Source organism: Corvus moneduloides, chromosome 8 (genome assembly GCF_009650955.1).
Source record: "Corvus moneduloides isolate bCorMon1 chromosome 8, bCorMon1.pri, whole genome shotgun sequence".
NCBI lineage: Eukaryota > Metazoa > Chordata > Aves > Passeriformes > Corvidae > Corvus > Corvus moneduloides.
In genome coordinates, this window is record NC_045483.1 from 2538314 (window position 1) to 2562175 (window position 23862).

Sequence of the window (23862 nt, forward strand, 5' to 3'; positions counted from 1 at the left end):
CAAGTGGGCTCTAATGACCAGTCAGGAACCACAGTCAGCAACAGGGCTTTAGTTGCTGATCATTCACATGCATGGAGCCATAAATGTTTAGTAACATCTTAAAAGAGAGCTTGCATTTTATATCTTGAATTAAAATTTCTCACCGTGCCCCAGCAGGAGCGTAAAAATTAACACTTGAAGGGCTTCCATGAACTACTGTGGGGTGAAACTATTTACAACAGCCATTTACAGCTTGTAGCTGCAACAATTAGCAGCAACTGAGGGTCTACTTTATGGACAAACCAATTAAAGTTTAATTCTGGAGATTTAAAGAAGATTGTGGAAGTATATTTCCCAATTTCCCACCTCAGCTGGCTCGATTATGTGACAAGACGATCAGAGAATGAAGCTCTGCAGCTCCATGATTAAATCTGTATCTGTCGAAACAAAAGGGCTACTAAAATAAATTTTTATTGGTATTAAATCATGTAAAAGAGCAGCTCTCACAGTAGATCTTACTGTGTTAAAGCTGCAGCTGAAATAGATTTTCTGTGAGCAGTAGCTCCATTGCAATGCTGGTAATTCCCAGGATACTGCAATGCATAAATGAGGAATATGAAATTCAGCAGACAAAAAAAACAGCTCTTGTCTTTTCATACAACATCAGGGGGAAAAAAAAAAAAAGCATCTGGTTTGGGTTGTTTTGGTTGGTTGGTTTTTTTTCTTCCATTTAAAGAAATTAAATTAATTTACTTTTCATTTCTGATCAGCACTGGACAAAGGCTCCAATTCCTCATTTCCACAAGAAGCACACTGCAAACTAAGCCAAAAATCGTAATTCCATGGTTACACAGGGATGCCTTAAACACTTGAAAATTCCAGCCAGAATTAAAAAACACAGTAGTGAGGAACCTTAATGTTTAATCCCACAGTTTTTTGCAGTAATTTCCCTGTGATCACACGAGAAGCACACCCAAAGCTGGGAAGATCAGTCTCACACACGCACTCAATAATTACACACAGTTTCAAGCTGGGCTGCAATAAAAATTCTACTGCCCAAAGGGACTTCTCTCTTTGTGCAGAACGAGTGACGAATTATTCCCACCCTTATCAAGTTACAAAATCAGTCATTTCCAGCACTACAAAGCACACAAATAAAGCAGCAAAGGGGAAGGATGAAAAGGGATGAAAGCAGCAATGAGGGCGTGTGTGGCAGGAATAATGGATATATTCTCCCTGAGCTGAATGGCCCTGTACACGCACTGTTCTGCTGGCTGTGGGTGTTATTGGGATTTCATTTTTTTGCCCAGGCTGTGATTCACATGGCTCAGCATGACATCAGCAAGGCCATGGCAGCCTGCAGCCAACTCAGAGCACTCCCAATGCTGTGGCTCATCCTCCACATCCCAACCACACAAATCCACATTAATTTCCCCTTCGTGAACACCGTATCTGTGTGTAAAAGGAATTATTCCACAGAAAGCATGGGAAGAACCACAAGCTGCCACTCCCTCCACGCAGCAGCTGCCAAGACAAGCCATGGAACCACTCAGTGCCTCAAGGATACCCTTCCCCAACTGTGGAAAAGGCAATTAACTGGGCCAAGAAATACAAGTCACTAAGTGAAAAGAATCAGGGCCAGAAAAGTCAAAGCTTTGCTTTAAATGGAATAAATTAAGCAGTAATTGATGGCCACAGCTCTCTGCACAGCCAGTGCAGGGGACGGCAATTCCCAGGATTTATCCTTCCACAGACTAATTGGAACTTATTCCCTAAATCATCCCAACCAGCTCTCTGTCTGGAGCAGGACCCTTTGCAACCTTTAAGATAAATTCATTGATGGGCTTCTAACGACTTCACAGCTAATTGTGTTCTCCTAAACTTCTCCACAGCTAGCAGCCAAATCATGTTCCTGTTGAAGGAATAAACTCAGTGTTGGTATCAGAAGATCATCTGAGAGAAAAAAACCCCTTCACACGTGGTAAAAAAAGGCAGAATAAGTAAGATCAGGAGCAATGGAATTGTTATTCCCAACAGTGGCCCCTCTGAACATCAACTAACTTAACAGCTAATCATGTTCTCCTAAACTTCTCCACAGCTAGCAGCCAAATCACGTTCCTGTTGAAGGAACAAACTCAGTGTTGGTATCAGAAGATCATTTGAGAGAAAAAAAACCCTTCACATGTGGTAAAAAAAGGCAGAATAAGTAAGATCAGGAGCAATGGAATTGTTATTCCCAACAGTGGCCCCTCTGAACATCAATGAAGAGTCCCCTGCACTGCCCAATCTGCTCTTTTCTCACTGATAGTTCGTTTCCAGACAGGTTTAATGAGACAGAAATGGGTAAAGAATGGGATCTGCCAAGAGGAAATTAGCACACTGCCCAGATCTAAAAGTTCAAGGAGTTTCTATGACTAAAAGTTAATGTGCATTATTTATCTTGATTCTGGAAAGGGATTTTTTCTGCAGGTCTTTTTTCTGGGTGGGAAAGCCTCAAACCGCAAAAAAACTTCACATTGACACTTGAATATTTAACTAAGAGTAAGCTTCATTTATTTATTGGGACAGAAAGAGTCCCAACTGCTAAAACTGCCAGGAGCAGCTGCTTTGCAAGGAAATTTCTGGAGTTTTTAATTTCTTCACAAAAGGAATGAGAGGACAAGTAAAAGCCTTTTCTTTGTGTCATCAGGCAAATAAAAGCACATTAAAATAAGACAGGGCAACCTTGCTAAGTACCTTAAAGTATTTCTGCTATCATGTGGGATAACAGAAAAATGGGTTTTACTCATTTGCTTTTGTTTGCTTCTCTTAATTAATACAAAAATGAAATTACCTCTGTGATAATTACAGTAGTCACTGGTGAGTGAAAAGAAAGCAGGACAGCAAAGGAATCTTGCAACAATGGAAAATTATCCCATTCTTGGGTTTATAAATGGAATAGCAAAAAGAAGTCACAAAAGCTTCTTTGCAGTAGCTGTTTAAAAGAAAAACTAACTTAAGGCTGCCATTAGATTGACCAAATGACATTTGCAAAGTATTAAACAAAATGTACTCTGAGCAGAACACCGCAGCTTTTTTCTGGGGTTTAAGTTCAGCTCTTTGTAGTCCATAAAAGCAAAAAAACCCTTAATTTAAAACTGTCATTTTCCAAAGCCATTTGTTTCCATCAGCACGCCTGGTCTCCAAATTAAGCACAAAAATTCAGAGCCAAATACAGGATATTCTTCTGAACTCCTTTGTTTGACAAAGCAATAAATTTGTTTAACCCCACTCCATTTGAACATTATTTTAATGTTAATTTTCATCTTTTGTGTCATTCAACACAAAGCACCTCCCTTGTACCCAAGCATTATCTCAGGTGCTATTCCATTAAACTCATCCAAACCTAATTAAGCCCAATCAGCAGCCAGATAAAAAACATCCAGGAACTCCTAAACTCTATTTCAGGTTTGCCCCAGCCTAGAGCAGTTATTCTCTCCACAAACTAAAGAACTTTTTATCCCAGTTGCAAAGCAGCACCTTTGCACTGGTGCAAAATTCTATTTGCACTGGCACTAAATTCAGTGTTAAACAGCCCAAAGCACAATCACAAATGAGTATCTTCTGCAGGTATTTCCCACATGGATTCTAAGAGACCCAAAAACCTCACTCCACAGTTGCATTTTGTTACTCAGCTGGTTTTAAGTGATGGTTTTTAAGTACTCCACTTGTTGGAAAAGCCCTGCAGATTAACACAGTCTTGTTTTCTTCTCAGGCACCTTGTCATGTATTTCCCTGCCTTCACTTAAATACTTTTCTGTGGCTTTAGCAAAAAATGCTGAATATTAAAGCACAGAGTGGACACCGAGAAATGCATTAGAAGTGACCAGGATTATTAAGAACCCACAGGCACAGGAAAATTCACATTAAGAAATGGTCTCATCTTCCACCCCAGCTCTCTGTGGCCACACCCAGGATGATTTTATACAAAGTGCTCACACCTCCTTAATTCAGATCATGTAAAGCTCCCAGATTGTCTCTTCCCAGTCATCCTGAACAAAAATCAGAACAGCAAGTATCAGAGGGGCCCTGCTGACAAGAGTCCAGTTCTCTCCTCCACTGCAGGAGAAGCTTCTCTGCTTCCCAAGGGATGCAGGAATACCTGACTGAGGAATAGCTCCATTTTTCTCCAAACTGGAAACATCACTCTCAGGCTCCAGCTGAGCTCATGCTTCAGCAGGAGAAGGTTAAGGAAATAATTATCATGCACCAATTAGCAGAAAACAGGAATAAACCCAGGAAGGCTCAGCACACTTGTAACCATTAAAAATGCATGCACACCCCAAATGCTGCTCACCTTACTGAATCAGGTTTCACTCTTGAAGTCAGACTGATGCTTGGAAAACAAACTGGAATCCCCCCTTCCCAAGCCATTGCTGCAGCCCACTGCCACTCATCGAGCAAGGAGAATTTTTGTCAGTGAGAGAACAACCACAACATCTGCCAGCTCAAATCACTGCTTGGATTTCCCTCTCCAGCTTGGACAACCCCACACCTTAAACAAACAAGTGGAAAAGGCAGCCCTGAAATGTCTGTCTCCACTGCAGGTAACAGTGACACCAAAAAAACCATAACCATTTTATTTAGCTAACTAAAAATACCCCAGCTTCTGTGCTGTTTTGAACACTAATTTTTACCAGTTCACCTTCCCAAATTCAAACCTACAGGACTGATCACAGCTGCCTTTTAGCAGCCTGGCTTTTAGTCATTCTTGTTAACTCCAACACATCTGAGTAGAGAAAAGGCAAAAGAAACAGGAGATTTAAGTGCCAGTAAAGTGCTATAAGAGGTTTAAGTCCTAGTAAAGCTCTGCTCAAACCATATTCCAAGATCATATGGAATTTTACCTATTTATTGCAAAGATCCATAGCTGAAGTAATACCAGACAAACTAAAAATAACCTTTCAATAATATTATATATATATAAACCCGATAAGTTCTCCCCTACCCAAGAATTTGTGACTATCCATAATCCTAAAAGAGGTACAAATTCCAAGCCTCTTTTTGTGCTCTACAACCTTAAATTCTTGTACACGTCAGAGAGTTTTCTTTTGAGGAAACTTTTTTTCCCCCCCCACGTGAACCCAAAGCATTGAAAAATTCAAATTAAAAAAAAAAAAAAAAGAAGCAATTTAAATGCAAAATATGAAATAACTGAAGACCTACAGTCAACAACAGCTCATCAGCTTCCACAAGGACATAAATATTTGAATAGATAAAGAGGAATTCTTGCTAAGAACACAAGACTGCAGTCATTCATTCCATGTCAGCTTGAAGGCCACTCTCCCAACAGACAGGGGGAAAAATCCAGTACATCCAGCCCAAAAAGTTGGGAACATCTCAGAAAATTTCCAGTGGCAGTTCTGCTCCATGGTGATAAAGATTCTCACTCAAGAAAGATTCTGGTTTCTGCAAGGAGAAATGGAAACCTTGGGATGTAGGAAAGAAGCATCTGCCTCATTTAATGTGAAGCACCTTAATTTTCTGTGTAGGTCTTTGCAACTTCTCTCTCTCCAAACAGAGTTATTTTGTCTAGAATCATTTCGCTTCCCCAAAAGATATAAAAATCAGTGAAAAAACGCCTAAAACTGCCACAGCAAGATCTGCTGATCTTCCTGCACAGCACAGGACCTGGGGACTTATCTCATTAAAACCACTGGCTTTCTACAAAACTTCAGCAAAGCATCCAACAGCACAGGAGTTCCAGACTGGCTTGGGTTGGAAGGGACTCAAAGATCATCTCATTCCACCCCTGCCATGGGCAGGGACACCTCCCACTGTCCCAGGCTGCTCCAAGCCCCAATGTCCAGCCTGGCCTTGGACACTGCCACAGCCACAGCTTCTCTGGGAATTCTATCCCAGCTCCTCACCATGCTCCCAGGGAACAATTCCTGCCCAATATCCCACCTAAATCTCCCCACTTCCAGCTTAAAGCCATTCCCTGTGTCCTGTCCCTCCATGCCTTGTCCCCAGTCCCTCTCCAGCTCTCCTGGAGCCCCTTTAGGCCCTGCAAGGGGCTCTGAGGTCTCCCTGGAGCCTTCTCCTCTCCAGGTGAGCACCCCCAGCTCTCCCAGCCTGGCTCCATGGGAGGGGTGCCTCGGGGCAGCTCCATGCCTTCAGAATCACCCCATTCTGAGGTACCCCACTCCTGGTGTGCCCAGCCCAGATCCTGGTCCCCAGCACTGCCCACGGGAGATGCCAGCTGCAGTTTTTGTGCTCCCTTCCCCTCCTGGCTCTCCCAGCCTCCCTCAGAGGCTGCACCCAGCCATCCTTTCAGCACATACCTGGGCCTGAGCTCCATCTGACGCCATGAAGATTTTTTGCCTTTTCTTTTACACCCCTGTTATACCTTTTTACAACTTCTGTATTCTTAGTGCTTTGTGCCTGCATTCTTGGGCTTGTTTGTTAAGCTGAGAGACTCAACATTTTAGAAGCTTCATAGCCAGGGATCAGTGTGCCTCAGACCCCAAGGTCCTCTTCAGGACACATTCTGGATAAACCAAGATAGAACCATCCAGGAGAAGGCTCCTTGGGGAGGGGAGCTCACTCGAGCCCCTCACTGGGGAATCTTTGATAGATGTGCTAATTAGTAACACCTCTAATGTTACACCAGGTCTTTTGGGGTGGGCATTGTGGTGTGCATTTAGGTGCATTCGACCTGGATGTGTGCACCTAAGGATCCTTAAAATAAATACCAAGGTAAAATCCCTTTTTCTCTTCTAACCGTGTGTAACTCTTGATTTTTAAGACCAGGAAAAGGCATCACATCCCTCTGCCGCCCTGGCTGCCTCCACAACCCCCTGCAGCAAGAAACTTCAGAAAAGATAAAAAATTCCTTTACTTCCTTTAAACTCCCCTCCTAACGATGTCAGCAAGTGCCCCCTGTAAAATCCCAGAGCACAGGAAATCCCCGTTTCACCTGCCGGGCAGGTGCAGCATTCCCAATCCTCTGCACCCCTTTAACCCCTTCCTGAGGTTTGGAACCAGCCCCACACCCAGCATGCAAGAAGTGGCTGCTCTAGGGCTCTGTGACAGCCCTGCCACCCCTGCTCACCCCCAACACCCTGCTGCTTCCCCTGCCATGCTCATAGAGCTGATGGCTCTGGGGAGCTGCCACTGGTGACTCTAAGGTGTCCTGCCCAAAGTGCCAGCTCCAAGTGGAGCACCATGCAGGGATTAATTCACTCTTCCTGACAGCAGTGTCTCACATCTGCCCACCCTTCAGCTCCTGTTTCAGCCCCCCAGCTCTGGGAGGTCCATCCAATGCTCCTCTTCACCAGCACAGACTGAGGCATCCACTCAGTCACTGCTGGCGATGCTGAATGAGGCCTCTGATGTCACCCCCATGGTGTCACTGCCACCTCCCAGCACTCCTGCAGCTCTGCCAGGCAGGATCCACAGAATCCATACTCACCCTCCCCAAAAAAAACCCCATAATTATCCACCCATTCAATAGTTCTCCGTAACAGAGCGCACACTTCTGCCAAGTGCTCACACTGCAGAGCTTCAGATACCTGAACATCATAAAAGCAATTTCACGGGCTGAAAAAAGCCAATAGTAACAATTATGTGTTCTAAGAGCTGAGTAATTAGAGTCCAGAGGAGATGAAAGCAATAAATAATGAATGGAAGGTTGTCAAGGCTCCTGAAAGGCCTCCTCAAGCACACTCAACATCACTGTGGCTCATCCCTCAGGGCTTCATCTGCTGCCCTTCAAACACAGACAGGAGCTGTGCTCTCCCAAGCCTGCAGAGTTCTGAACCTGAACCAGCACAGCCACCCCTGCAGTGGGATCTCTCCAGCTCTTACCAGGAAGTTTTCCTTCCTGCATCTCAGGCGAACACAGCCAAATCCACTTTTTAGGGTTTGTTTGTTGGGGTTTTTTTCCCCCAAGCTACAAATTGTTAAAGGAAAAAAGCTCATGTTCATCTGCCTTCCTGAAGCAGGCCCTGCAAAAGGAGTCTCAGGGAAAGAAATCTCACATTCCACTCCTGTAATGTGCAAACACCCTACTGTAAAACCCCAGAGAGCACACCCTGAGCCACGGACTCCAACTCCCCATTTCCATTCAGGAGAGATGCTTTGGCAATGAAATGAAAACACAGCTTTCTCAAAACATGTAATATCCCTATTTTGTTACCAGATTATAGTCTCAGCTTCTCTGCCTAAAATATTCCACCTCAGCTGCTTTATCCCCACCATCTGTTTTTGCTGTGTGCTCAGCATGGCATCAGGAGCCCCAGAGCTCAGCTACAAAGGACTGGGGGCTTTCACTCAGGGCTTTTCCAGCTGGACTTCTCCAGGCGCCTCTTCCACTGGCACAGGGATTTCCCACTGTATCTCTGCAATCACCAGAGCAGGAGGAATCCAACTGCCCCCAAATTCTACCCCAATTCTCAGCCCCTTGATCATCTCCCAACTGATTCAGCAGGGCTGGGTCAGGGGTTTCATCCAGTGGCAACCACAAGAGGAAGTTCAAGGTGCAGCTTATCAGACACACATTTAGGGCAGTCTCTGTAGTTTTCCATGATGAAAAAGATCCACTAACTTTTGTATCCAGTCTCCTCCGGATACTAAAATCCATCAGTCCTACAATTCAGTGCTTTTGCTCTTTGATATCAGCACCATTTGAGGGCACAGACCCCATTCCCAATTCCATGAGCCAATGTCACCAAAAGCAGATGCTGTTTTTAAAAGGGACACAAGAAAAGGGGTAAGGGATGAAAGGTGGAGTTTGCAGTCTCACTCAGCACTGATTTTCCTTTTAAAGTATCTGCTTTGCCTTAAGATCCTATACTGAAGTTCCTGAACAGCCTCAGATATAAATAAGTGCATTTAAATAGGAGGCTCTGCATTGTCATCAGCATCTTAAATATAATGCCTTAAAAATACCTTAACATTCAGGTTATGGAAGTTAAAGAAGCCAAGTGTCAACCCAAATTAAGTTCTCTTTTTAAAATAAAAGTCAGGGTTTTGAAGCAATTAAGGGTTGGACTTGACGATCTTAGATGTCTTTTCCAAATTAAATTATTCTAGGATTCCACAAACTTACTTGTTCAAAGAAAGTTCTTCATACAGTCACAAGCCCTTCAGCAGAAACACCGAGTATGAACCTTGTTTGGGGAAAAATCAGCTTAAAACCAGCTTTTAAGCACAAACACAAGCAAATACTTCACTGACTGCCTTACTGCAGTTTAGGATGCCAAAGTGCAGATCTGGAAAGCACAAACCTTCACTATGACAGTCTGATCAGAGTTGCTGCTCATCATCTCATTGATGGACTTAAAGAGCTGCAGCAGAGACTCCCTGAAGTCTGCTTCTCCTTTGTTTTCATACAGTCTGAAAAAGAATTAGGTTTCATCAGCACAAACCTCAATGGAAATACAGGATTTTTAAATCTGGTGATTTTTTTAACAATCAAATGACAGATGCCTGTTTGTTGTTTTAACACTTTTTCAAGAATTTCTACAAGTTTCTTCACCAAACCAAGAGTTTTCTTTCACAAAAAAACCTCAAGACAAGACAGACTGGCCAGGCTGGACCAGCAGGAACAGAGATTTTTATTGTAAAGGTTTCTCTGTGAAATGCCACATCCAGCACTGCTGTTTCAGTCTCCTGGTGAATCCCTAAGCAGTGACCCAATTCCCTGTGCCCACACAGCCCTGGGACAGCCTCTCCACCCTGCAGATGTCTGGCAGGACCCTTGCCAGGCAGCTCTGTGCTGATGAAGCCAGAAAGCAGCCACACAACTTGCCAGCAATCATTAAAATCTACCGGTGGCCTAAGGTGAGTGACCTTAAACTCTGGGAAAGAAAGACAGAAAGAAGGAAAGAAAGAACAAAAGAAAAAGCCCATCGACCCTTTTTTTGCTAAAAATATACTTTTTGCTTTCTGTGGGAAGGAAGCACTGAGGTTAAACTGTGCTTCAGCACTAATTCCAGGCTCAGTTTCCCATGGAGTCAGCACAGCTGACACACAGGAATGACTCAGCCCCAGCTCAGCTTCAGGAACAAGGTCCCTGTGCCTTCAGGCAGATGCCTCAGGGCTGAGCTGCCCACCAGGACCCCCTTTCTCTCTCTCTCAGATGCTTTCAGGGGATTAGAACTGCACAGGGCAACAAAAATACAGCAAATGTGAAGAACTTGGGCCACTGGTTCAGTGAGTGTTCCTGGAATTCTCTGAAGGTTTTAAAATGCAGAACCAGCCCTGCTTCAGGTGTAGGATGACACAACCCTCACTGGAAAATGAGGAGAGACGACCACTGGCTCCACATCATCCTTGAAAACTTCCCCCTCCTTGGGCAGCACGTGGGACTCACTACCCCAGGGTTATTCAGACTTAACCTGACCAAAATCAAAAGGGATCTGGAATCCAGATTAAATCTAACCAGGGGAGTTATAAACATCCCATGGGGCTTCCAGGCCAGGTTGGACATTGGGGCTTGGAGCAGCCTGGGATAGTGGAAGGCGTCCCTGCCCATGGCAGGGGGTGGAGTGGGATGAGTTTAAGGTCCTTTCCCACCCAAACCATTCCATGACTCCTTCTCCCAGTAAAACCCCACATTTGCTCAGTCAGCTCTGTTTGCCTTCAAGAGTCTCACCCAACAACAACAACTGGGCTCCCAACGCCCTCCCTGGTTCCACTGGCTCTGATCCCCCCAAACACCTTGCACCAAGACCCATTAGAGCAGCTCCCAGCAAGAGTTCAATGCCCTTTTACTTTCCTCCATTTTCTCCTGGAGTTAAACCCAGTAGGAAGGTCTTGAACAAAGTCTGCAGCTCAGAAAGAGAATCTCACGCAGGAATTTTCCACATATAATCATTGTATGGTTTCTTCATGTTCCAAGATCACAGAATCCCGGAATGGTTTGTGCTGGAAGGGATTTTAAATCCCACCCAGTGCCACCCCTGCCATGGCAGGGACACCTCCCACTGTCCCAGGCTGCTCCCAGCCCCAATGTCCAGCCTGGCCTTGGGCACTGCCAGGGATCCAGGGGCAGCCCCAGCTGCTCTGGGCACCCTGTGCCAGGGCCTGCCCACCCTCCCAGGGAAGAATCTCCTCCCAATATCCAATCTAAAGCTACATCATGATGGATCACATATTGCAGTTGGAAAGGGGCTTTTCTTGAGATAAACACGGAGTTCAGGATGTTCCTGCTGCTTTACACTGAAGTTAATGTGTATCGCACATTTTTAATGCTGTGCTCATAAACTTTTGGAAGCCCCAAATATGAAAAAAGCCTATTTTAACTTTGACACAGACGAAATGAATGCTACAGGAAAGAAAACCCAAACCACTAAATCGTGTTATTTTGCTGTGCAAAATTCTGTTTCCCTTTTAGGCTAAATCTGGGGATTATGCAGGACAAAAAACGTGTCAACTCCCCATTTTCATAATGGATTTCAGTGTCCCCTGAGCAGATCAGAGAGGTGAAACTTACACCAACAGAAAGAGTAACTGAACTTGACAGCCCAATAAATCAAAGTGCTTCAGACAAAAAGCTCTGCCTTTCAAAAAGGAAGTTGCAATAAAAAATAAACAAGTTAGTCACAAACGTGTTCCTACTGTCAGTTAATAACATCTATTTATTTAATATACCTGATAAAGCACAAAAACTCTGCAGCTGTGAGAAAACCAGGTTTACACCAGGTTGGTTCTTCCAGCACTGCCTGGAGGATTTCAAGACTGCAGTAAATACACCACAACCAGTGGGATCATTACTGAGGAAATCAAATAAAGATATTTCTAAAGGTCACTTGTAATATTTTGCCTTTATCAACCTTTGCTGTAGTGAACAAATAGCTGTGCCACCAGGCTTTAAGTGGATGAACTTCCAGAACTGAACTGCTAACATGCTCCATCCATCCAGCCCACCACCCTAGTCCTGAAGTTAAAAATATGCCGTAATTTGGAATAAAACCTTCAGCTCGCTGCTCGTGATTCCTCAGCAGAACAGCAGCAATCACTTAGAGCCCTGCCACCCTCCTGCATTTTAATCACCCCAAATCACACCCCCCAGGCAGGGTTTCAGTCCTGCAGCAGAACCAATCACAGGCTCGTTCAGCATTCAGTAATTTTGCTGATTAATCCCTTGGCATGGAGAGCTGTGTCTTCCCAATACTGAAGGGCTGTGAATTAGGGCTTCCCACAAGGAAACCCCCCAGCCAGTCCTGGAGGGTCAGACTGTCTGTAAATCCAATCTGCAGCCAGAGGAAATCTTTTTTTCTGTTTTCAAGTGATTTGTAGGGCCTGCTACAGGCTCAGTGACATTCGGTATTTTACGAATCTCGCAGCAGGGCTCCTACAGAAATAAATTCCAAGCCCTAAATTAGAGAAAAGGGTGCTGGAGATGGTAACTTAGGAGCTCTACATAAATCCCTTGTAATAAGGTTGTTACCACTGCTAACAAGCAGTAAAAGGACTCAATCTAAGCAAAGCTGAAGATCTCATCAGCTTGGTTTATAACTTTGGTACAAAACACAATATAGCAACAGAAGTTTCCCCAAATAGTGCCAAGCTTTAATTGTTCAGAGACCTAAACTATCATGATTTTACCAATTCACTGCTACTGAAAATACTCATCTCTGCTGAAGAGGGAAAAACCTCATCCTGAAGTAACCTCTCACAGCTTCAAGCATTTCTAAAACAATGCAATATTGAGCAATTTTAACTGAAGCACTATGAAATTTTGGCAGTTTTTGAGCATTATTGGGAACAGGAGGTTTAAGCACTGCCTGTACTCACTGGTTGAACAATATCCTGGAGCGGACAATGAACTTGAAGATGTATTCCAAGGCTTTCATGGCTTTGAAGAGTTGATCAGTGATCCCACACTTCTCAGCATTGTCCACGTATGTTTTTAAAACCTTGGTCAGTTTGCTGTTTAAATGCAAGAAAAAAAAAAAACCCACATCCAAGTTACATTCTCACAGAATTTCCACTTTGAAAGGTTCAAAGAAAAATTATGCACCCACGGAGTTACAAAATTAATTATTCAACTCAGACTCATGTTCTTGTTTTGGTTAGTAGCTGTAACTTATTTTTGAGCAAAAAAGAGAAAAATCACAGACCATGACTTTATTTATCATACAGCAAATCTCAATAAGGCTGATTTTCTGCTGGATGTTTAGGGACACTCAGATTTAGGCTCTGAGAAAGATGCACCTACTAAGAATAATCAGAAGAATAAAAATAATTAAATGAAATACAAGCATGTTGTTAGAATTAACACAAAGTATGAATTTCTTCATTCAACAAGGCTTCCCTTTATAAAGCTTTCCTGTGGATTTTGGGCTGGAATTTGTAAAATTTATCTCTCCATGTATGTAATACCAGCTGGAAATTCTCTTATTCCCCATTTTAAAGCCTATCAAACTCGAAAGTGAAGCAATTTTCAAAATAATCCCATTTCAGCTCCCTCCCTTCCAATGAATATAAATCAGGGTTTTAATGCAACCACGAGCAATTCCATTTTAAATCATCCCAGCTCCAGTGCATGATCCAACATCCCCACTCCAAGTAAACAAGCACCACATTATTCTCCACTGACAGAAAACAACACGGAGCTCACAGAGATCCTGCTGCCTGGGGATTTGTTGGAATAGGAGCAAACTGCCTGAGAATTTCAAGTAACCACTTCAATATTGCCAAGGCCACCTCTCTCTACTTCAGAGCAACAGCTGAAGGTTGGGCCTGATGATGTTGGAGCTCTTTTCCAAGCTGGATGTTCTATGAACAGAAGGCAGGGAGAGGGCAGGGATCTGTCATGTCAAGCCAGAATTGAGCTCTTCCCTGCTTCTGTCTCCCTGCACTTGAGGAAGGGAAGGATTCTCTCCATGCCAGCCAGAGGAAGGACCACCCTCAGCTTTTCCTGATAAATCCAGGTGCTGGAGGATGCTCCACCCTCAGCTTTTCCTGATAAATCCAGGTGCTGGAGGATGCTCCATCTTCTGCTCACATCACACACAGCTGCAACAGCAGCGGCAACTCAGTGATCAAAATATCAACACTGAGACTGAAGGCTCAAATCTTTGGGAAATAAAGAAGGATATCAGGGAAAGGCTCTTCCCCCAGAGGGTGCTGGGCACTGCCCAGGCTCCCCAGGGAATGGGCACGGCCCCGAGGCTGCCAGAGCTCCAGGAGCGTTGGGACAGCGCTGCCAGGGATGCCCAGGGTGGGGTTGTTGGGGTGTCTGTGCAGGGCCAGGGGTGGGACTGGATGATCCTGTGGGTCCCTCCCAACTCAGGATATTCCATGATTTTATGATTCTTCACGATTTTAAATCAATATTTTTGCACACTTTCAGGTCCTTTAACAGAGACTCTGCACCAGCAAATGCACCCCAGGTTTCCTGCTTTGGGTTTGCTTCCCCCCAGCACTGCAAAGGTTCCATTAGATATTCTTCCTCCAACACTGACAGTCTAAAGCAGCAGCAAAGATTCCAACTGTCAAAAAACACTTCAGACAACAAAAAAAATGGACTTTTGTTTTTTTTGCCCTTCACTGCTTCTTCCCCACAATGACAGTAATGTGGATAATCCAGGGTACAACGTCAATTTAATGCACTGAACAACCTGTAGTTGAAACACCCTAAATGGACATGACATCTTTCCCAGAATGAGTGAGAAGTCCTTTTGTTTTCCTTACAAAACAACTCCTGAAATTGTCAAATCATCCCTTTTATTACAACACAATCAAGACTTCTCTTTGCACGTGACTGAAAGTGTTATTAATTTATTGCAAGAAAGAAACAAAGATTATCCCCAGGCTTCTTCAAGACCCTCCCAAGCTCATGGGCACATCCTAATTAAGTGCCATAAACAAGTAATTAAATAACATTACCTGGGAAAATTCTCCAAGTCACATTAGGAAAAATCAATTTTCCCACTTACGTGTAGGCCAAGGTAGCACTGAAATGCTTCTTGATGTAAGTCTCCAAGACAGGGTTGAAATGTTGAAATTTTCTGTCAGCAATCAGTCCAATGATAAATACCTGAAAAAAACCAGCATAATTAGTGCGTTACTCTCAAAAAAAACTTTAATTTTTTGCCCATTCCCCTTTCTTTTCAGAGAAGACACGTTACTGACATTAAAATTTCTGCTTCTGTCCTAAATTCTGCTGCTAATCCATTAAAATAGCTGGATTTCACTGCTTCGTTATTTTCTGGGAGGATGACATGAAATAATCTAACTCCCTCTGGATCTGAACCTTTAAATACAACTTTTAAATTAAATAACTATCAGCTCAGATTTTTTTCCATTACAAACTTCACTCTATCATTTATACCCCATCATTATCTGCATTTCAGACCTTCCCCACTGCAGACTCACCAAAGCATCAAACACCAAGGTGTCAAAGGTCTCACTCTCTGAGTTCTCCATCATGATGTTAAAAAGGGCGTCCAGTGTATCTTGCAGAAACTACAAAGAAACCACACAGCTCATCATATTTCCAAAGGAATATTAAATTCAGACTCCACACAGGTCTCTATAGATGTACTTGCTAAAGCCATTTTAAAAGTTAGCCAAAAAATGAAAAATCCAATCTTTTTCTTTTCAGCAAATTATTTTTAGTGAAGTTCATTATCTCTACACACGTTATCACTGCAGCAGAAAAGAAGAAAGTCAGAAATCACACTTGGCACACCTGAACAAGGACTTTAATCTACAACAGTGCTCCAACAACAAGAATTTCCAAACTGCAGCTTCACCCCACAGTCACCAGGCCCATGCATTGCTGAAAACTTGGGTGTTTCAGAGCACAAACCACACAAGCAACTGAGTCTCATGCCAAGGAAACCGGGAGCTGAGCCGTGGGAGGCACTCAGAACATCCCTGCTCAGGGCTGCCCCGCCCAGATCCACAACTCCAACGGGATCACACATGCAGGCATGGGAACAGAGCACCCCACTGCTGCCCCAGCCCCAAACCTACACAGGAAGGTCTTCACTCCCCCCTGGCTGGGCACCCCCATCTGTGCAAGACGAGAGGAAAAGCAGATTAGTGCCAGGGGCTTCCAGTCAAGCACAGGGACAAAAGCTTCCTAATTCCTGTAGTTCTTCCCAGAGACAGCCAGGAATCCATGCACTGCCCAGAGATACTCATCGGTTTTGCTGGAATGGGATTGTGTGTCTGAGCAGCTCCTTCCTCCAGCTGGCACAGACAGACAGGGGCTCCTCCAGGGCACAGCCAGGATGGATCACAGCTCAGTTTGGGTCGAGAAAGAAGGGGTTAAATGCGGATGGTTCCAGCACATCTGTCTCAAATCATCACAAAATGGTTTGGAAGGGATCTTAAAGTTCATCCAGTGCCACCCCTGCCCGGGGCAGGGACACCTCCCACTGTGCCAGGCTGCTCCCAGCCCCCATGTCCAGCCTGGCCTTGGGCACTGCCAGGGATCCAGGGGCAGCCCCAGCTGCTCTGGGCACCCTGTGCCAGGGCCTGCCCACCCTCCCAGGGAAGTAAAATGAAACAAAAATAGTTTTTGCACTGTAGATGAGACAAGGTTGGGGAAGAGTATCTCAAATAGCAGAAAGGAATCGATCCCAAGATCCCAGCTACAAAGAGGCACCACACACCCTGTGAGAGGGAAAACCAGCCTGACTCCCACCTTCCTCCTTTAAAAATGTTCAGCTGTGCTGAGTCTCCTGGATCAAGCATGATTCACCTGATCTCCTAAACCTACAGTCAAATGTCAGGAATTAACCCCCATTCACAGCTGAATGTCAAACTTCTTAAACCAAGTGAGCACTGAGTCACAGCTTGTGCTGCTGAGGATGAAAAAACAGAAAAGCCAAAATTCTTGCAGCTGATCTCAGCCCAGTCCTGGGGAAGAGCCAGCTCGTAATTTCACTACAGGGGCAAAAGAAAAACATCACCTTCTCCCAGCCTTACTCATTCCATTAAAGAAGATGTGCAAATAAAGCACATTAAAGGCTAGACTCAATGTTCTAAAGGTTGAACTCTGCGATCTTAGAGGTCTTTTCCAACCTAAATGGTTCTGTAATTCTAAATGATTCCGTGGCTGCTGCCAGCTGGCAGGAAGGGAAGCGTAAAGCAGGGTTCTGAGCCTTGACAGGAGAAGTTTCTCTCTTGGTCTGAAGAGAAGTTGCACTCTTGGGTCCCACACGCTGAGTCCTTTGGAAGCCAAAGGATGGCTGGGAGGCTGACCAAGCCTTGAATTCACATTCAGGCACCTTAGCCTGACTTTCACAGGCAGAGTTCAAGTTTTAAATCCGTTCACAAGGACTCGGTGGAGCAGCTGGAAGAGCACAGCAGAGATGCTGCTGTGTAAAGGGGCAGGACATTTCTCAGGTAGCATGAATAATTATAATTCCTGGACTATTCTTTTACCTTCTCATATTCCATAGACTCTGCACAAATGGAGCCAGAGCCTCTGGGGAAGGGAGATAACATTTACAGCTTCCACACACTCTGGGAACAGGCACAGAATGGGGCTCTGGGCTGATCTCTACTCAGCAATAAATGAACACTGGCAGGCCCAGGCCTTTTACTGGGAGTTTTGAGGAATGGCAATGGCTTAACAGAAAATACGAATGCATTTTATCACATCAGTACTTTTTTTTAAAGACATCCAGACTGCACCAGGTATTGTGTTTAAAAACATGAAGGACAAAGAAAGCTGGAAGAACAGAAAGAACAGTTACAGATCAGATACTCCAACAGAGCAGGCTCCACAAAGATGGAACACTGCTGCAACAGATCGAGAACGTGAACAGATGGAGAATGGAATGGCCCTCTAAAAAAAGGATAAAAATGGTGGTGGAAGCAATATTAAACATTCCCTCTTCTGCCCTGTGCATGATCCAGTTGTGCTCAGATCCCTGTGAGCAGGAAGGAAGGGAATCTCATTGAGTCTGAGTGTGTGCAGCTGGAGAACTCACTCCAGTGCTTTTACTCAAACCTCATTTGTGGTGCATCCTGAGGAAATCCCTGATGCCCAGCAAGCAGGAATGTGCCACGCACTCTGGGATGCCACATTTGGAGAGGAGGGAGAATTCCAAGTGACAGAGCCATGACAATGCTTGGCACGAGCCCGTACCACTGTCGAGATTCTGCTGTCAAACGATCCAGGACAAAACCACAGCAGGTAGAACCTTCCTGAAACACAAACCTGTGAGATCCCACTTTCCCCACCCTCCGAGGAGGACAGTATCAGCATTCCCAGGTGGTTTGGGTTACTTCAAGCTGAGCCATTCATTATGCTCCTATTAACCACCTAAAAATGCCCTGAAGTAAGGAAACAACTCCCCAGGGCCTTCAGGGTCACCTGTCCCCAGTCCATCTTTTGACACTCTTTTAGATTTGATTTGTTACAACACCTTCAATGAAGTCCCAGCCTCCTCTTTTGCACAGCTAAATAATCACTCAGTGGCCTTGGCAAATGAAAATAACTTGGCTCAGCTAAATATTTCCAGAAAAAGTGTTGTTTTTTTTTTTTTTAAGAAAACAACAGCAGCACACAAGAGGATTGCATTCTACATCCACAGATTAAAAATGTATTTAATATCAGCATGTAAGAATTCAGAGATGTTCTAATCCTGCAAAGAAAAACACCTTTTCTTCATGGATCTGTGTATAAAAATTGACCAAAGTGCTAAAAAAACCCCCTAAATTTTCAGAAATGTGCATTTTATGTGTGTTTTATCAGTTCTCAACATCTGAAATGTTCTAGAGGGCAGGGAGAGGAGCATCAGCACCCTGAAGTTTGAGACTCCAGCTTGCAATTTAATGTGCAAGTGAGTGCAGTGAGCTTGAGGGGGGAGGTGTGGGGAACCAAAATGAAAAGATGCCTCTAAATCTGGGATTTTTAAAGACATTAACTCATTACCTTGACCACTTCACCACCATCAACCTTCATCAGCTGCTTCAAGTTCTGGTGCAACAGGCTCGTGTTGGATCTCCACTTCAGCAGTCCCAAGAGGTCAACTAGGAATTATAAGAAACAATTTTATCAGGCAGGGTATTTCCCTCCCCTCACCCTCCATAACCATGTGCAGGACAAAGAGTTTTATTTCCTTAGTTCAGCCCTTTTTCCCTGGACAACGATGCATTTCTGGTACCTTCTGACACTGCAGAAACCTCAGACAATCCTTCTACCCTGACAGAACTCTGAAAGGCTCTCAGAAAAGCAGCCAGCTTTTGAAATATCAGCAAGAAAAATCTAGGCCAAGGAAGCCTGCTCCCTTGGTTTTTAATTTGCTGTACACAACAGTTGTGTATTTAGAAAAAGATGCCAGAATGAAATTAGTCAGCCACCAACACAGTTGTATCTACAGGGCAGTGACTCTCCCAGCATTAATGTTTCCAGCTCCTTTGCTCTCACTGCATAAACTGAAAAGAAAACAAAGCATAATGCAAGGCAAACAGCTGCAAACGAAATGAGAGTGGGGGGAAGCTGGGCGATGAGTAGTGCCCAGACTGCACTCAAGGGATGGACGCTGAGGGTACAGAGTGGATCAGGAAAATGGTCTCGTCCCCAAATCCGGCACCATGAAGATGGTGTCACTCCAGCATTCCTTGATAAAGAAGGGAATACAGAAGGCCAGCTCTCTCCATTAGTCATTGCAAAGCTTCCTTTAGAGAGAAGTTCCCAGGAGGAACTCTCAGCTCCCCTGCAGAGCAGCAGCTCGCTGGGAAATATCAACCCCAGGGAGTCAAACCCACCCCAGCATTTGCTGAGATGCTGAATTGCACCCAGACCCCAAACCCCACACTCCTCCTGCCTTAGCCAAAGTAGCCTCAGGGAAAAATTCTTCCCCATGAAAAGTCACTTTTCAGCACAAAACAAACTCGCAGCAACTCCTGCTCAGAAGAAGCCTTCAACAAAAAACTGAACTCGATGATCTTAAAGGTCTTCTCCAACCTAAACGATTTCATGACTAATTTAAAGACTCACTACCTTCAGTTTAGCCCCTGGCCCACTCCTGCACATTACCCACCTCCCAATATAATTCATATTATGTGAATTCTGCCCAAAATAACTCAAAACAGGCAGTTTCTCCCAACAAATATCCCCTCACCTCTCCGCTATTCAGACTTTCAAAGCAACCAACACTATGCTTACCAAGCCATGAATCTGCAGAGTTTATTCTGCAAATTATCTGCAAAGACCCAAAGCAGCTGCTATACTTTTCCCAAAAATGTTTCATTCTAAGTAATAAATGAAATGACTTCTAGTGGAGAGGACTGCAGTACTCCTCAGAAAGATTTCCCTCTGAGCAGTACTCAAATCAAGCCTTCTCATCATCTCCTTGTGAGGAGAAATACAGAGTGGTTTACTACATTAAAGCTTTGAAAGACTTGAATCCAAGTCCTCCATTCCTTTTAATACATCCTATAAGAAGTCTACAGCCTGAACCCAAAGTCGTAAGAAACTCAGCATTAACAAAAAAATGCTTCTGGAAGCAAAGCAGCCTCCATGAGTTATCCAAAGTGTTTCATGGATATATTCATAGCAGCTTTCCACCCCTGAATTTTGCTGCAGTCTGACTTCTAACAAGGCATCAGCTTGACAGAAGAAATGATCTGAACAAAAGCCAGCCCACAGACAAGCTCTGAACAGCATCACGGATTGCCCCAAGAAAACAAGCCCACGTGGACTCGCAGCGTGCTGGCAGAGCAAATGCTAAATGAATATACATTTGTGAGCACAAAATGTCAGTGCAGGCCAGCTGAAAGGGAAAAATAACTTGCAGGGTACAGAAAAATGGGCACTCACTGGCACTGCAAGCATTAATTAACCCCAGCAAAGTACCAGTCAGGCAGTTAATCCCACTCCTTTCACAGGGCTGCGTGTAAAATAATGCAGCAAAAGGATGTAAACCACTGGTTTAGCCTACAAGAAACAGGAATGCTGGAGTCAGCCTAGGTCAAGTGAAATTTGAGATTAGAAAACATCAGGAGAAAGATAGAATGAGGTTGCCCAGAGAAGCTGTGGCTGCCCCAACCCTGGCAGTGTCCAAGGCCAGGCTGGAGCAACCTGGGACAGCGGAAGGTGTCCCTGGCCATGGCAGGGGTGGCACTGGATGATCATTCAGGTCCCTTCCAACCCAAACCAGTGCGGGATTCTGTGATTTCCAACTGCGAAGGGTTTAAACAAACACCCAGACTGCAAAGTCCCCAGCAGCAACTTTGCTTTATTAATGTGATTTATTATTCTACTGACTGCTTATGAACATTTTCTTTCACAGGGTATTTAACAAGTGGAAGCAAACAGCCCAAGTTCCTGCCTATCTGCTTCCCCTGACCTGTATCTGTGCAAAAGCTCCCCCATAGACACACCCAAACCTTTCTAAAAGCCCAGCCCCTGAATTAAGTTAGATAATATTTCCCCTAAAAATCTGTTCTTTGAAATTCTCTACTTTCTTGACTTTAACATTTGATTTTCCAGGCTGTATGACTTTTATTTTAATTCAGTGCTTACATCTTCACTTTTTATGCCACTACAGCACTTCAATTTGTCATGTGTGTATGTGTGTCGGGTTTTTCTTAATTATCAACTGTGCTAAGTCAAATTCTTCCCAACTGTTCTCCAAAATCCTGGTTCCTCAAAGTCCTGACTCCAGTGAAGGAACAGCCACTATTATCCTGAGATTTGAGTCCTTCAGGCAGGAAAGAAAACAGAGAAATTCTTGAAATAAGCCTTAGAGGTGCCCTGGATGCTTCCAACACAAACCCACGGGGACAGCACCAGCCAGCTCTCTGCCTACTGGAAACTGAACACTTTTCCAGCATTAATGCAAGCCCATTAATGCAATTTCACTTCTGGTCCCATCACCCTGATAATAACAGGGCATCCTGAAAGTCTTGGAAGAAGGACCAAGAGGATTTATTTCCACAGGCACTGAGGGGGGTTTTGCTCCTCCTCTTTGTTTTATGTCACTAGTCTTCTTCAAAATTAACTGCAAAATCCAGCAAAAGGCCAGGGAACGGTCTTGCCCTAATAAATCCTGCTCAAATCACTAAAAACTGGTGAAGTTTTAAAGTAGATACTTCTTACCACCACCCTCTCTCAAATAAAGTCTTACCAGTGGCCAAGTTTGCTATTTTGAAGACTGTTCCATGCTAAGGACATTGATCACTGATCGAAAAGCAACATTAATAACTCAACAGTTCATAGAGGACTGAAGTCAAGGGAGTGCTCAAAGAGCTCGGGTGCAGGAAGGTCTCTGCACCATCAACCACCATGCAGAAAAAGCCAGATGACTTATTCTCATGCTTTCAGAATAATTAAAAATAAGTCTTAAAGCCAGTTCTAAGATAGTTATGGAGGGTAAAGAAAGAACTATGACTGGTAATCAAAAGAAAAATCTGCTTTGGCTCAACATTTTGGTAAGTGAGGATAATAATGGATTTTTATTTACTTGTTTTTAAGGAAGTTTTAAAGGAAGATTATTAACCAACCATTTTACAAAACTTAAAATCAGCTTCAGAAATCACCATCTGAAAAGCACTGCCAATTTTCAGATGCAAACTGATACTTGAGGGAGGAATTTAATGATGTTTTTTTGTTTCGTTTCTTTTCTGCTCAACGACGCATGGGGATCTTGCTTAATAGTGTCACAGTACTTTGAAGAGAGAGAAAAGACTTTGGCAACTCCGAGGAAAAGTTTCACAGACAACACAATTACCAGCAGCATTAAATAAAGATCAGGCCCTCAAAGCAAACGCTATGTAAATTAAGCGCCAAACAATGCTCAGGTTTAATTTTAATAGCAGTTCTGTGAAAGCCACATCAATATATTGATCACTGGGAAATACTTTTAACTACTAACAAGCACTAGGGAAGGCTGAAGGGAAAAACAGCACACATGTTCCAACAAAAAGCAGTTTAATTCCAGATGCTGGATCCTGCTCTCCGAGCCCCGGCCCCACTGTGCTGCTGTTGAGCTGCGATCCCATCTTTGCTGGGAAATCCTACAAGCACATCCCAATTCTTTTGCTGAGCACCCTCCCAGGCTCCAAGCCTGCCAGACTGCAGTGGATCTGATGTGCTCTGCATGTGAAACACCCGGGATGTGCTGGGAGATGCCACTGGAAAACACCGCAATCAACTCCGGGCTGGCCGTGGAGCCGTGCCCGAGCAGGGACATCCCCCTGGACAGGGGGGACTCAGGAATGTGGGAATCTCATCGTCATTCCCACCCACCTCCCCTCCTCATCCAGCTCCCCACAGACCCTCCTGAGTCACAGCAGCTCCCTGGAATGACTCACTCCCTATGGAATGACCCTCCCACACTCCCCACTCCGCTGCTGGTGCAGCCAGGAGAACAAGGGATCGCTCCATGGCAACGGAGCACAGAAATTACACAGAGGGCACAGGCTGGAAATGTGAAATATTGGCTGTGCTGGCTGCCACCAGCTTTGCACAGCCTTGGGATGCACTCAGCCAGCTGACAAATGGGGAAAATGTACAGAAGGCAGGGTTTAGAAGGAACAAACGAGGCCAAGGCCACTCCTGGGAAGGTGTGGGAACATGAGAGTGACCTCCAGGCAACACATCCTCCCCTCACATCCCTTCTGCACACCAGGAGAACACATCAAAGCTTTCCTCAGCCCCAAGATACGGATATTGCACCCTGGAATAACAAACCAGCTTGTTTGGGAGCAGAGCCCTGATACTACCTACTCTGGAAAGCAAATTCATCCCCTTCCTCAGTGCTACTTTTCAGGGAAAAGTAAATTGCCACAGAGCCTGTTTTCAGTGCTCTTCAGGGCTAGAGTCTCAGCTATATGGGAAACAATATCCCTGGTTCCACTTAACCTCAGAATCCCAAGTTTCCTCAGACACTGACTGCTCTGGAGCAAAACAGAGAGAAAAGG

At 44.4% G+C, this 23862-nt stretch overlaps 1 protein-coding gene across 2 annotated transcripts in view; it reads right to left on the reverse strand.

The window, feature by feature from the left end:
* DOCK1 (dedicator of cytokinesis 1) overlaps positions 1–23862 on the reverse strand; it is a 264142-nt gene that overhangs the window by 192883 nt on the left and 47397 nt on the right. For both annotated transcript variants that reach the window (XM_032117142.1, XM_032117143.1), the window contains exons 19-23: positions 18869–18966; positions 15349–15438; positions 14910–15010; positions 12763–12897; positions 9249–9357 (exon numbers count right to left, since the gene is read on the reverse strand). In XM_032117142.1, the coding sequence (XP_031973033.1) occupies positions 9249–9357; positions 12763–12897; positions 14910–15010; positions 15349–15438; positions 18869–18966 (533 nt within the window). The remainder of the gene's footprint in view (positions 1–9248; positions 9358–12762; positions 12898–14909; positions 15011–15348; positions 15439–18868; positions 18967–23862) is intronic.